This window comes from Ammospiza caudacuta, chromosome 3 (assembly GCF_027887145.1).
Source record: "Ammospiza caudacuta isolate bAmmCau1 chromosome 3, bAmmCau1.pri, whole genome shotgun sequence".
In the NCBI taxonomy this organism is placed as follows: domain Eukaryota; kingdom Metazoa; phylum Chordata; class Aves; order Passeriformes; family Passerellidae; genus Ammospiza; species Ammospiza caudacuta.
Window position 1 is genome coordinate 5,266,845 of NC_080595.1, and position 14,018 is coordinate 5,280,862.

The 14,018-nt window shown below is 46.1% G+C and overlaps 1 protein-coding gene across 1 annotated transcript in view; it reads left to right on the forward strand.

The window, feature by feature from the left end:
* The first annotated feature begins 2,620 nt into the window (after positions 1 to 2,620).
* Positions 2,621 to 14,018, forward strand: part of RALGAPA2 (Ral GTPase activating protein catalytic subunit alpha 2) — a 94,118-nt gene continuing 82,720 nt past the window's right edge. Inside the window, exons 1-3 of the mRNA XM_058802672.1 lie at positions 2,621 to 2,731; positions 7,679 to 7,789; positions 8,252 to 8,301. Coding sequence (XP_058658655.1) covers positions 2,626 to 2,731; positions 7,679 to 7,789; positions 8,252 to 8,301 — 267 coding nt within the window. The 5' untranslated portion in view covers positions 2,621 to 2,625. The remainder of the gene's footprint in view (positions 2,732 to 7,678; positions 7,790 to 8,251; positions 8,302 to 14,018) is intronic.

Below are 14,018 nucleotides of genomic sequence, written 5' to 3' on the forward strand. Positions count from 1 at the left end.
GGCTTCACAAGTGGTTCTCCTGCACAGGCTGAAGTCACTGCTGCAGGTTTACTGGCATTCTCTGGCTTGTGCTGTCCTACACCAGCTCCTAAGTGAATCATTTGAAAAGTTGTATTTGGTGATGTTTGAACTCAAAGGAAGAGCAAGGACTATCCCAGAGCACGGTGATTCCAGGCATGGCATCTCTGCTCCCTGGAGCTTTTCACAGGCAGAATTTCCAGCACACCTCAAACCGGTGAGTGCCTAAATCTATGCTGTTTGGTGCTAAGCACCACAACCGTGCCCTGCTTATCACACAAGTTATCAGACATCAGAAGCACCACAATCCCTGAATCTGCAATGGCTCCTTTCTTAACAAAGCAGAACATGGAAAAAACGTGGAACAACCAGAAACTGACAGAAGAGACAAATTGGAAGCTGTTAGTTTTGTAAATCAATCAAAATAAAAGGGAACGAAAAAAAATAAGAACAAGCCAAGACTTTAGCCATGTGCCTCCTCAGCCAACTGCAGAAATTGATTTGTGCCAATGGAAGGGGAGAGCCAGAACAGCCCAATTCACTCTCTCAGGAAGATGCTGATGCTGAAATCACACCACATGATCCAAAATTTGAGAAAATTGCTGGAGAATGAGAACTGCTCCAGAAGGAGATGGTGTGTCATGGTGTGATGGGAAGGGTGTGCTACAGGAATTATTCCCAATGATGGGAAGGATGTGCTACAGGAATTATTCCCAATGATGGGAAGGGTGTGCAACAGGAATTATTCCCAATAATGGGAAGGGTGTGCTACAGGAATTAACAACGATGGGAAGGGTGTGAATAGGAATTACCAATGATAGGAAGGATGTGCAATAGGAATTATTCCCAATGATGGGAAGGGTGTGCAATAGGAATTATTCCCAATGATAGGAAGGGTGTGCAATAGGAATTATTCCCAATGATGGGAAGGTGTGCTATAGCAATTACTCCCAATGATGGGAAGGGTGTGCAATACGAATTATTCCCAATGATGGGAAGGGTGTGCTATAGCACTTATTCCCAATGATGGGAAGGGTGTGCAATAGGAATTACCTGGGACAGGAAGGGTGTGCAACAGGAATCACTGTAAGCCTGAGCCCGGTTCCACGGCAAGGGACGATGTGACAGCAGGGAATTTTCTGACTCCAAGCACTCAGCCTTTCTGTGTAAGAAATGGGATTAATCAGTTTTTTCATTTTTAACGCTGTGCATCATCTCTACCCACCTTCCTGACTCCAGCAAGTGATTCCTCACTTCTTACCACAGGGTTTGGTGGCACAGCCAGCCCTTGCTCTGCCCCTTCCACAACCCAGCTGTGCTGCAGAGGGGCAGAGCTGTGCCATGCTCTAAAGCAGGGCAAGCACTGCCTAGAGCCCCCTACTCCATTATTTGTGCATTTATTTGTCCACTGCGACTTCCAAGCAGAGCCTTTCCCTGCTCCTGCATGCACAGGAGCTGGGACTGCCCTGTCCCCAGGGGGATGTGTTTTGGGCTTGTCGACCTGTTGTTTCAGTGACCTCAGGCCTCTGCAGCAGAAATGATTGCTAAGAGGGCTCAGAGGAAGTGAGATTTCTGCTTCTAACAATAGTAATTCCTGTGACGTTTTATTTTATACACCAATTCATGGCTGATAAAGCAATTTCTATGTGATGTGCAAATTGATTTTTACATCATTTTGTTAAAAACTAACAAGCATATATGCAAGCCATTTCCCTGAAACCCCTTGCTTGTTTTCTTTCTTAGGACCACAGCCTGCTTTGAAACTTACTAGAATTTACTTTTTAGCCCAGGAATTTTACTGGGGGCATCTGAGGGCCTTTAACTGAAACCCTGCTGGCTTCTGCTTCTGGGATGGATTGTGCTTTTGCTGCTAACTACGAGCCTGCTCTTTTAGCTTCCCTGGGTGTAAAGACAGGGAAGAAATGAATAAGATGTCTTTACACAGAATATGTGCAAAGACGTATTATTTATGTACTTATATATATTTATATACTTACAGTGCAAGTGATTATTCAAAACCTGAGTGTTTTCCAGCGGAGATCCGCACTGGATATGGGGAAGAATTTTTTCCCTGTGAGGATGGGGTGGCACAGGATGCCCTAGAACCCCTGGAAGCGTCCAAGGCCAGGCTGGACGGGGCTTGGAGCCCCCTGGGACAGTGGAAGCTGGAAGGGCTTTAAGCTCCTTCCCACCCAAACCTGTGGTTCAGCGGTTCCGTGGCAAACCCAGAGCCTACCTAGGAGCCAGCTCCATTCCCGCTGCCCTGCCCGGGGCATTCCCGCGCCTCTCCCGGGATGCTCCGCTGCGCATCGCGGCGGTCCCTGGAGCCGCGCGGGGCCCCGCCGTGCCCGGGGGCTCCTCCCGGAGCTGCCCCCGGTAATTCCCGGTAATTCCCGGTAATTCCCGGTGGTTTCTCCCGGGGGTCCCGGCGCGCGGGCTCCCGGCGGCCGCCCCGGTGACGTCAGCGCCACGCCGCGGTGACGTCAGGAGCGGGGCGGGCGGCAGCTCCCGGCGCGCCCCGCGCAGGGCGGGGGGCGGGAGCGGCGGCGGCGGCGCGGGGAGCGCGCCCGGCGCTGCGCCTCCATCCCTGCCCGCCGTGCCGCCGGCATGTTCTCCAGGAAGAGCCACGCCGACGTCAGGAAATCCACGCAGAAGGCGCTGGACCCCAAGCGGGACGTGCTGACCCGCCTGAAGCACCTCCGCGCTCTGCTGGGTGAGCGGGCGGTGGGCGCGGGGGGAGCCGGCCCCGGGGCCCTCAGACCCTCGGGGGGTGCCCGGGCAGAGCCGCGGCCGCGGGCGGGTCTGCGAGCGCTGCTCGCCCTCCGCTGCCGTGTCCGGGAGACAGCAGCGAGCTGTAGCAGCTCTCCGAGGGTAGCAGCTCTCCGTGCTGTGGGCAGGGAGCCTCCCCAGCCAGCGCCGGGCTCTCCCCGCCTCAGAGGCGGCCCCGGTGCGCGCTCTCCGTGAGGCGCTGCCGGAGAAAGTTTGGGGTGCCCGGGGAAAGCCGCGTGTGCCGCTGTCCCGGGGCTCGCCTTAGGCTCGCTGTGGAGCTGCGGGGAAATGCTCAGCCCTGGTCAGTTTCAGAGACAAGCTCGCAGAAACTCCGCTCTTGTCAATATCGTCAACTCGGGGTGTTTGAACTCTGAGAGAAGTCGCGCTGTGGCGTTTTGTGGTGACTCCATGCTTGGGGCAAGGCTGGACGGCTCCAGGGGCGCCTTGCAGGTGGCGGCTTCCACCCTGATGGTCGTGGAAAGCCACCGATGAGTTTCGGCTGTGACCCTGCTGCAGATGGAAAAGCCACCGATGAATTTCAGCTGTGATCCTGCTGCAGGTGGAAAGGCGCCGATGAGTTTCGGCTGTGATCCTGCTGCAGGTGGAAAGGCGCCGATGAGTTTCGGCTGCGAGCCGCGGTTCGGGAGGGTTTGTGTGGCCTCTGTTGGTCGTTCACAGGCGGCAGGAGGAGCAGGGTGTCGTGAGGGGAAGAGGCTGTGCTGGGTTAGTGCTGTACCCCGCTGGTTTGCAGGTGATGCCGGTTTGTTCCAGATGCGGGTGCCGCACTTGTTCCTTGGGAGCTCCTTAAGGAGCTGGCTGGGAGCAGCCGCTGGGGGACAGAGCGTGGGGTAGATTTGGCCTGGAATTCTCAATTAAAGGTGTTTGTGGGCGCTGATTTCAATTAAAGGATTTTGTGGGGCTGTGGTGTGTCCAGCTGCCCGGCTGGTCAGTGCAGGCACTGTCCGAGCTGCCTTGGGTACGCTCCTGACTCGTCTGCTCTTGGCAATTCCGGTGTAAACATTCGTGGTAGCACGGGAGTGGCTTCTGGAAGATGCTCTCTTGATAGATACCCTCGCCTGGGTGTCTTCTGTTCACCACAGAAAAAAAACCTCCACACGTGGGAGTTGTTAAAAAAAAAAATCTCCAGCATGTAAAGCTTTTGGTATAAAGGCTCAAAAGTAGTTGGATTTCTTTTTTTTTAAATTATTTTTATTTTTTTTTTTTTTATATAAAGGCTCAAAAGTAGTTGGATTTCTTTTTTTTTCCTTCCCCCCAGATGTGTCTCTCCTTGCCCTGGCCAGGGGTAGGATTGTGTGTGTAACTGCTTCTCTCATGTTACAGTGCCACAAGTCCCCCAAATAGCTGTTCCTGCACTCCTGTTTCCTTGGGAGATGCCAGCTCCTCTTCCTTTGTTAGTTTAAATCATGGGAATTTAATTGTAAACAAAATGTCAGTTACTCCTCTGTGATCCCACTGGAGCAGGAGGATACAGATCAGAGGGAAGATGATCATAGGGGAGGGATGAGCAAAAGGAATGTGTGTTTCCATAAATAAGGGCTCATGCGAGCTTTGGATTGCCTCAGGTCCCTTAGTGGCACCTCTGTAAGTTTGTCCAGTGCCCAAAGTGAAAGAAAATAATTCCAGTTAATTTGGTGTTGGTTATGTTGGTATCTCTCAAGCCTCCAATGGCCTTTAGGATCTGAGCTCCAGCTCTGTGGGGTGCCCTGTCCACATGGCAGGGCAAGATGCTACACAGATCAACAACAGGACTTAAAAATTGGCTGTTCAGTTGTGTTTGAGAAATGACCAGAACATTTCCCTTATTTCTTTATTGCTATGGAGATGTTCTGACGTTCTCACGGCCAGAACTTCTGTTAACTTAGTAAAGTTCTAAATACAGTTTGTGGAAGTGCCTTTTAGTAGTGTGGCCTTTTTTTTTTTTTTTTTTTTTTTTTTTTTTTTTTTTAAGATAGACTTAAAAAGCAATGGCCTGACAAAAAATGGTGGGGATGTACAGATTTGGCTCTTCCCCACTGCCTGGCCACAAATGAAGCTTCTGCTCTTTCCCAGAGTGGTTTCTGTGGGACTTTTCTAGGACAAAACCAGACCACACTGTTCCTTAAGAAGTTTTTCTGTGACTCTTCTTGGGTAAAAATACCGTTTTTATATTGAAACTTCTCTTTCAATAGTGTGTTCTCCTTGGGCACAGGAGTCAGAAGTGCTGCTGCAAACAGATGTGGGATGCTGCTTTGTCCAGTGCTTTCAGCCTTTTCTCTGTGAGCAAACTCGTGGGAGACACGCAGAGTTAAGACTAAATGTGGAATTTGTGAGGTTACCAAGTACAATCCTTGATTGTTGCCTTTAAAACGTACCTGTTAGGAAAGCCCATGCTTTCCATGGAAGTGCCTTGATCAGAGATGGGATAACAAAGGAGAGTTAGGGGGTTTTGGTTCTGGCACTGCTTGGCCTCGTGTAGTTTTCTGCACAGCTGCAGGACCCATGCTGGCTGGGTAGAAACTTTCATTTACTGACACTCAAAAGGGGATGTGTGCACACTTCCTGCTGAATTCAGGGCTGGGATTGTTCTGTGGAGCTGCTGTGAAATTGGAGGTGTTAACATCATTTTGGAAGTTGTTCCAGTTGGAGGGGTGTTTTGGTAACGGGCTGTTTCACACTGACATACTTTTTTTGAAGATAAGTGAGAATTGTGCATTATTTCTGGGGTGAGGCTGGTCATAAAGGTTTATCATTAACCAGGGTGTGGCTGCAAAATTCTCTTCATCTCCTTTAATTTTTCAAGTACTTGAGGATTAAGAGAGCTTTGAGAAGATAGCATGAAGTGACTTTGGGAGTTCATGGAGTTAAGGGATGACTTCTAACAGGTGTCTGTAATAACATTTAGCAGTTAAGAGAAAAATAAAAGGCAAAGTTGTGTGGTAGGGACATGCTTAGTGTTCCCTCTGGGGTTTTTTTAGTATGAGGAAGAGCAATGAGGGTTTGGCAATAGACTCAGGCTCTTAAGTGGTACCTGAGTGTTACCCTAAATTTTAAATTTGTAGTAAGGCAATTCAGTGTGACTGGCAGTTATTGGTGAGCCAACATGTCCTGTTTATAGAGAAGAAATAGGGTGTGACCCTGGTGAGTGTCTCAGTGTTTCCTGAGTGTGCTGCAGCAGCTCCTGTCAGGCATTAGCTCAACTTGAGGGCTTGTCCTGTGTGGGAAAGGGGGAAATTATTTGGGTTTGGGGTGGCTGCTGGTGCTTGCCTGAGGGGGTGAGTGCTCTGGGTGCCTGTGTGCAGCTGTAACAACCTGGGAGATAATTCCATTAACTTACTCTGGGAGTAAAGATAAAAACAAACCCAAATTCCTGCACTTCAGCCCCAAGCTTGCTGCCTCATTTCCTCAGGTGCTTCTCAGCTCCTTCAGGCAGTGCACTTCCCCAAAGTCAGGGTTTTATCTTGTTACTATCTCAAGTGAGAAATGGCACAGGAAACTTTCCCCGATGTTTTCCATGTCAGAAGCAGGAATGAGCCCTGCTGGAAGTTAAACACATCTGTGGGAAAGGGCTGTGGCTGTAGGGATGCAGCTCAAATCACACTCACCCCTGAGTCACCATCAAGATTCCACATTTAGAAAAAAAGGAGGATTTGCTTTCTTGGTGAGGCAGTTCCTTTCTCTTCCCGTCGCAATTTAGAGGGAAAGTTTCCTTTTTGTTTAGATTTTAATGACCTCATTCCCTCATATGAAATCCCTGTAAATGAAAGCCTTGTTTTCCCCTGGAGTTGTGTTTAACAGGATGCATTCATGGAGAGGAATAATTGCTCTTAGCTTGCAAATTCAGAGCAGTAGTTTGCAGGAAACAAATATCACGTTAAAGAGTTTCCCTGCTCTAATTGTTTCCATAGTACAAGCAGCCAAGCAGAGCCTTACTGCTGGAAAGGTACTAATTTAAATAAAAATCAGGTTGTCCAGGGCTAAAGTTATTCTTTCTTCTCTAGTTGTGGGATATTATTGAGCCTTCTTGCTGGAATCAGCTTTATTTTGGGTAACAGATGGGTTTCTTGCAAGGTGAGGCTTCAATGAGGATATTAATATTGATATTAATTTATTAATTTTGGCTCTTCATCTTCTGGGGGAAATGACCCAACTTTCCTTGACCCAATCAGTTGCAGTAAGGACCAAAGGGAGGAAATTCATGTGTGTTTAGCAAGTGTCAGGCTTAGAAAACAGTGGACTTCTTTCTTTGTAGAAAATAAACTTATTTCAAATTTCAGACCCAAGCTAACACTTAGGAAGGTGCTGTGTGCTCGAGTTGCCATTATACTAAGAAATGAATTGATAATATGCTGTTTTCTGGTTTGATCTGCTTGCCTGATGAATGCAAAAGCTGAAATTGCATCCAAAAATTTTTGCTGGTGTTTTTCTCCAGCAGTACCTGCTTGTTTTGATGGTACAGAGGCCATTTGGTTACACAGCTGAGACTCAACCCATCTTTTTTTCCCCTTTTTTTCCCCTTTTCTTTTCCTTTTTTCCTCCATTTTTTTTCCTCCATTTTTTTTCCTCCATTTTTTTTCCTCCATTTTTTTTCCTCCATTTTTTTTCCTCCATTTTTTTTCCTCCATTCTTTTTCCTCCATTCTTTTTCCTCCATTCTTTTTCTTTTCCTATTTTTTAAATTTATTTTTAGTGGAAAGCAAATGAACCAAAGCCCCACTGCAGACTTTTGTAAATTCAGTGAAATCCTTTGCAAGGATGGACCAGCAGTTTGGTGCAGAATACTCAGTGAACTCACTAAAATAGTTTTGTATTGCATTTATTTCATTCTAAATTTGCAGAATGCCTGAAATTCTTGTCCTTCTGCTCTTGTGTAATTGCTCTGTTCCTCATTTCAGATATTGTGGATGGAAGTGACCTCAAGCAGTTTTTTGACAACAATTATTCTCAAATTTATTTTATATTCTATGAGAACTTCATAACGCTGGAAAACAGCCTGAAACAAAAAGGTGAGTTTTGGAGTTTTTCCAGCAGCTGTTGGTTCCATAGCTGTGCTCCAGGGCATTCCATTAAAGCCTGTCCAATGGTTGTCTAGTCCTCAGTTTTCTGTATTTACACTAATAGTTTCCTGCAGTACAGCGTGAGTGTTAATCACTTTAATTTTATGGTAGCAGGAGAGATGAGCATGGAAAATCACTCTCTGAAATGAGAGCAGCAGCTGATCACATTTCTGGGTTCATTTCAGCATTTACATGCCCATCCTCTCAGCTTGCTCCAGGCTCCTGCAGCTCCCTCTGCTCAGCTGAGACACGGCCAGAGCAGAGAGGGGCACTGCAGCCTGGCAATTGGGATCTTTATTTAATATGAGAAATAAATTGAGTGCCATCTTTGACTACAGCTGAACAAGCCTCATTCTGCTGTCTTTTATTGTATGTTTCTGGCAAGCAACGTTGTTTTGTGTCTTCTTGCAGGGAATAAATCACAAAGGGAGGAGCTGGACTCCATCCTCTTTCTTTTTGAAGTAAGTTTTCCATACCATGAAAACTAATTTGTGTTTTAAATCTCACTGTCATTCTGTGCTTGCTTAGAGCTTTGCAGTGAGGGGTGGAAGCAGGTATCAGTCACCTGGGTTAAGAGATGTTATCAGAATGCCCTGGAAATCCAGGAACACCTCTGTCCTGAGGAACTGGGAGCTGATGCTCTGAAAACAAGCCAGGTGGAATTTGGGAGCGCTAATGCAATCAGTATTTGGTTCTGTTTTAGGCTGAGGCTTTCAGAAAGTCTGCTTTCTGCTGTTTCTTTTCTGCTTTAACTAAACAAGAGTTTGCTCCTATGTTTCAGGAGGGCCAGTTCAGAGCAGCAGCACTTTCCCCTCCTCTGTGTTGGTTTTGCCTGTGTCCCAGCAGGAGGCTGGGCTCTGCCCCCCTCCCTTGGAGGCATTGTTGGGTCTTGCAGCTCGAGGGGAATAAAAGGACAGGAGTTGTCAGCTACTGCACATCAGCTTGATCTGAGTGTGTGAAATGCTGATTTGCTAATTTGGGTTTTTTGTTCACTATAACATCTTTCATTTCCATATCCTTCCCTCCTGCCCAGCACTGGCCACCAGAGCATTGGCAGTGTCTGGGGAAGAAGTGTTACCTAGTTAACTTTTGCATAATCAAATTAGGATTACTTTAATTTAAGCAAGAATAGTCTGGGATAGATCATTTTCCAAGGTACCTCTTTAGAGTTATTACCTAAATGTATTTGGATGTGAGAAAATATCACTGGACCAGATGAAAGCCTGGCATATAAAAGTATTCTTATAATGCACACTGAAATTCTCTGCTTAAGCTCTGCCTGTCTCTAGTTGAATAGCTCTGGCAGTTAATTAAGTAAATAATTGGCCAGATTTCTCTCTTAAGGTTAAACACACAATCTATTGATTTCTTTCTCTTTTCTTTATTTCTTTCTACTGATTCTTCTACTGATTTCTTTCTCTTTTCTTTATTTCTTTCTACTGATTCTTCTACTGATTTCTTTCTCTTTTCTTTATTTCTTTCTCTGTTACTCCAACTACTAACGTTTTACCCGAGTATTGCATCACAGAAATGTCATTTTTGTTTATATTTTGGGGTTTGTTTGGTTGAAAAAAGCCCTTCAAACTTTCGGTGGGACTCTAGAAATTGAAGCTAAAGGTTAATTGTTGTCAACTCCTCTCACTCCCTCTGAAACACACCCCCCCGACCCTCAGAAGTATGTGGCTTCATGGTTTTGCATTAATGAGTAGTTTGTGGTTGAAATGGAATTTATAGTGACAAGAGGAATGATGCTGTTTAGCCTAATGTGCCTGTTGTGGGGAAAATGGCCATGAGAATGATGACATGGAATCCTGGGGCTTTGTGATCTTGAATTCTCACTTTGCTGTCTCCCTTTTCCTCTTCTCCCTCATTTCCCCCTCTGTGAGACCAGATTTTCACCCTGAGATCTAAGCTGTGCTTTCTGCTCCTCGTGGCATTACCACAGGTCTGCTCTGGGGCTGTGCCCGAGGCAGTGGCAAAGAACACGAGCTCACAAATTTGCCAGGACTGTTTGGGGCAGGAGAAACTCTTCCTCCTCCTCCTCCTCTTCCTCAGAGCCCAGCCCAGCAGAGAAGGTGTTGCTGTGTAGCTGAGCAAGGCTGTGCAGGTTTATGGAAGCTCGTTAATAGGCTGGGGCTTTGAATAAGGAGTGACATTGAATAGGAAGTAGCCAATGCTTGCTCATCTGGGTGGAGGGAATAACTGGGCGTTCCCAGGGCTTGGAAAGGGGTGGCCAATCACCACCCCTTAATACTCCTTAAAAGCAGTGGGAGAACTTGCTGTCTGAAGGAGAGCAAAATCAATGGTTATGTCTGAAGCAGGGGCTGCTTGGGGTCCCAGTGGAGGAGAGCTGTGCAGCAGCCTGGTCACCCCGTGGGAGAGGAGATGCTTTCAGTGTTTGTGTGGGAGTCAGAGCGATTCCCTTCATGGTGGGGATCTGCTGGATTCAGTGTGCAGTCCATGGATAGCTAACCCTGGGTGAGAGCAGCCCAAGAGCCTCAGCGCAGGACAGGGAGTCAGAAATGCCAAGTGATGAAACATTCATACTCTAAGCCATAGGAAACAGAACTAATTGATTGTTAAGCTTTCCATATTTAGTGTGATGTCAGCAGGAGCCAGGGGGATGCTGCATTTTCTGCTAATTAGCTAAATGGGTAGTTACTTAGGATTAACAAATCCTGAGTCCCCATGCTGAGGGTCAACAGCTTAAAAATCAATAAAAATATTTATGAGGGAATTGCTGCCTTTGCCTTTCCTGGGGGTTTAGTGGGATTGTGCTGCTGTTGTGGAGTGACACCTAGTGTGTGTATTGGGCAGCAAAGCTTTTCCCACAAATCCTCTGGAAACTGACTTGGCTTGGTAGTAATTTATGGAAGTTCTAATTTTACACATAAGCTGCACAGCTTGACCACACAGCAACAACTTCAAACAGCATGTTACTCAAAGAAGAAATGTTAACCAGCAGGGAGGCATGCCAAGGGTTAACTGTTGCAATTAATACTGCAAAATGCTTGGCTCTAACTCTATAAGGTGCCTTGGCCTTTTCCCAGATAGATATTTGTGAAGTGATACGGCAGCAGTACTGTTATTTTTCCCTGTTTCAGCTAAAAGCCCAGAATTATGTGACACACAATTTTTTTCTGTTGAGGCATGGCTCTCTCTATTTGCAGCGCATTTGCAGAACAGGTTGCTGTTGTTCCTTGTGTCCCTGTTCCCTTTTGAGGGAGCAGCTCAAAACCTCAGATTTGAGGGCAGCTCTGAGTCCTGTGTCACAGACCTGCCAGGAGGTGCACTGTGTTTATGTCCATTTTCTGGCACCAATAACAGTAGTGTTGGTTATATATTGGTTTTATATATATATATCTGTTTGTGAAAGTTTGGGGATTTTTAAAAATAATAAATTAAAAAAATACTGATTCCTCTGACACTGTGGTTTTTTAATCTCCAATGAAGTAGAAGCAGATTGATGGTTTTGAGATACATAGATCAATTTCTTCCCACTCTCTATAATTTCTCTTCTTTAGTTAAGAACAGTCATATCTGTTGTGCTGGTGGTGTTATAAAATTCATTACATTGATCCAACAAGTTCACTGGATGAAATGTTTTATGCTCAGAATTTTTTGGCTGTAGAAAAGCTTCCCCAAGTCTCTGTTTTGTGTGGAGTTTGTGCTTTCTTGAGCCTGGTGCAGATGTGAATGCTGAGTGTCAAGCTCAGTAGAATAACAAAGGGGCTTTTTTGTTTATAAAAGTGAAAGTGCTTGTAGCTCTACTTTTCTACAGATAGAAAATTACTTTTGGAGCCATTTATAGTTTGTTCTGCCATAATTCCTATAACACTGCTGCTATTTTTACAGCATTCTGTGGTAAATTCTAGCTGTATGTTTTACATGTTTTACATTCAGGGATCTTACTGTTTCTTGTTATGCCAGGGGCAGTGCTAAGTGCCCTGTGTGCTTTGGGCAGACATTTTCCCTCAACAAATAACTGTAAATAATTTATTAATGCAATAAATGGAGTATCCCTCCATAGAGCTTGAGCTGCTGCACTCTCTTGGCTTGTCTGAGTCTGCGAATAGGAGATGGAAAATTCCTAAATTCATGCAAGCTTTGGTAGTTGAACACCCTGAAACCACCATCAGCCCTTGAGCACAGAGGCCTGGGAGAGCTCTTATGCCTGGGCTTGGCTTGAAGGAGATCCACCTGCCACCGACTCCTGGAAATTGTGAATCCATTCCCTCAGAGGGGACATGGTGCAGGCTTGGCACTGGCACTGATTCTGCCTCCAGGGGTGGATTTGCCCAGTGAGGGCACCTTGGGGGTGGCTGTCATTGATCCAAGACCATCCTGGCATGTCCAGAGCAGCAGAACAGCATTGCTCATTGTCCCCCTGTGGCCATGCAGCTGGGGAACATCCTCTGGGATCCAGGTGAGGCTTGGGCCAGCCTCAGCCTGCCCTGTGTCCTGCAGCAGGTGATGGGCACAGAGCTGCCAGTCACGGTGAGATTCAGCCAGGGGGGCAAAAGTGAAGGGGTTTAAAAAGAAATAGCAGTTTTGGTGAAATCAGAGGGAGTCTGTCAAAATATGAGCCTCAGTGGTTTTTGTTTTGCTTCGATAAAAGAGAGAGACACAGCTTTCAAAAAGCAGCATCCTGTGTAAACTAAGATTTAAAGTTAACATTATTCCTAGTCATGCAGGAAGTCCAAACGAAAAAGAACTATGGATAATCAGTTAAAAGAACTGACAGATACCCTGATGTGTTGATCAGTAGTAATACCTAATTTCTATTTCAAGTGTGTTATAATGGATTACCATATAGATGCAGCAAAGCACTGAGCATTAAATAGATCTATGTGTTTTCTGAAAAAGCAATATTATTTTGCACTGTGGGGTTTCTTAAAATATTTCTTATTAGTGTAGTGTGAAACCAGGAACAAGATGTCAATAGCCAGCTCGGATTCACAGCGGTGTGGCTGACAGCCTGGGCTGGAGGGGAGGAAACTCTCATTTGTTACATAGCAATAGCAGTGCATGTTCTTTGGAGCACCAGGGGTGGGGAGGGTGTACAAAATGTTGCTGGAAATGTGAAGTTGAAAAGGGAACAACTGGAGCTGGTTCATGATTTGTGCAGCCTCCTGTCGTGCTGCAACACCACCTCAGTCTGGGAGTGAAGGGCAAAAATCACCAGCTGGAAGCTGTGCTGGTGGGACTGGGGCTTAGCTTGGAACCTTCAGAGTTTATGTTTAATGATGCAGACTTTGCACCTGGGTGACTTCTTTTTGCATTGCAAGAGCAGAGGTGGGCTCTGCATTTGTGTCATTTAGAGTGGCCCTGCTCTGCTGCTGTGCTGTCTGCAGTGCAGGAGGGGGATGAGGTTGCTTTTTGAGAATGCCTTGCTGTGGGGCAAGACCATGCAGGTGATCAGTCACACCCTTGCATTTTTCTAAAATACATATATTTATTGTTTTCCTGGTCTTGAGATGCTGAAAAGGAGAACACAAGGGAAGTGACTCAAGTGCCCACATTTTTTTTGCTGTGTGAAAAGACTTTGGAATATGGGAGCTTTTCTCAGATAGGAACTTCTGTCCTCTTTCTGATGGTTTGAACCCTTGGATTGTTTTTGGTTCAGTCACCTGACAAGGGTGTTGGATTCTGTGTTTTGTAAATGGTAAGCTTGTTGTTTTCTGCCCTGACCCCCCCACTTTCGTGCAGTTTAGAGTTTAGGCTTGTTTTTCCTGCTCGTTGTTGAACTGTGCAGCAGCATTTGTTTTCTGCTTTTCTCTGCATACAACCTGAAGTTCTCTGAGACTTGGATGTGGAAATTGTTACCAAATTCTTTTTCAAATGAGTCTTTATTATGGAGCTTTGCAGTTTTGCAGCCTATGCAGCTCGTACCTCATTACAGCTCACTTTCTGGAAGGGAACTTCGTGTTCAAATTTAGATGAAACTGTGTAACAGACTAAAACAATGGAAACAAAATACTTGTGCTTTTGTCTGATTTTCCATGATAAATGTGCCAGTGTGTGAAGCTTCCTTCCTGCAGTGTGACACCTGAACCCAGCCCAGTTTTTGTGGCTGGTTTGCCGTAGGGTTTTGTTTCCTGGAGCTCTTTCTCTCACACCTCGGGCACACGGCTTGTGGTGAGCCTGGGCACAGACCCAGCTCCCACGCAGAGTTCCT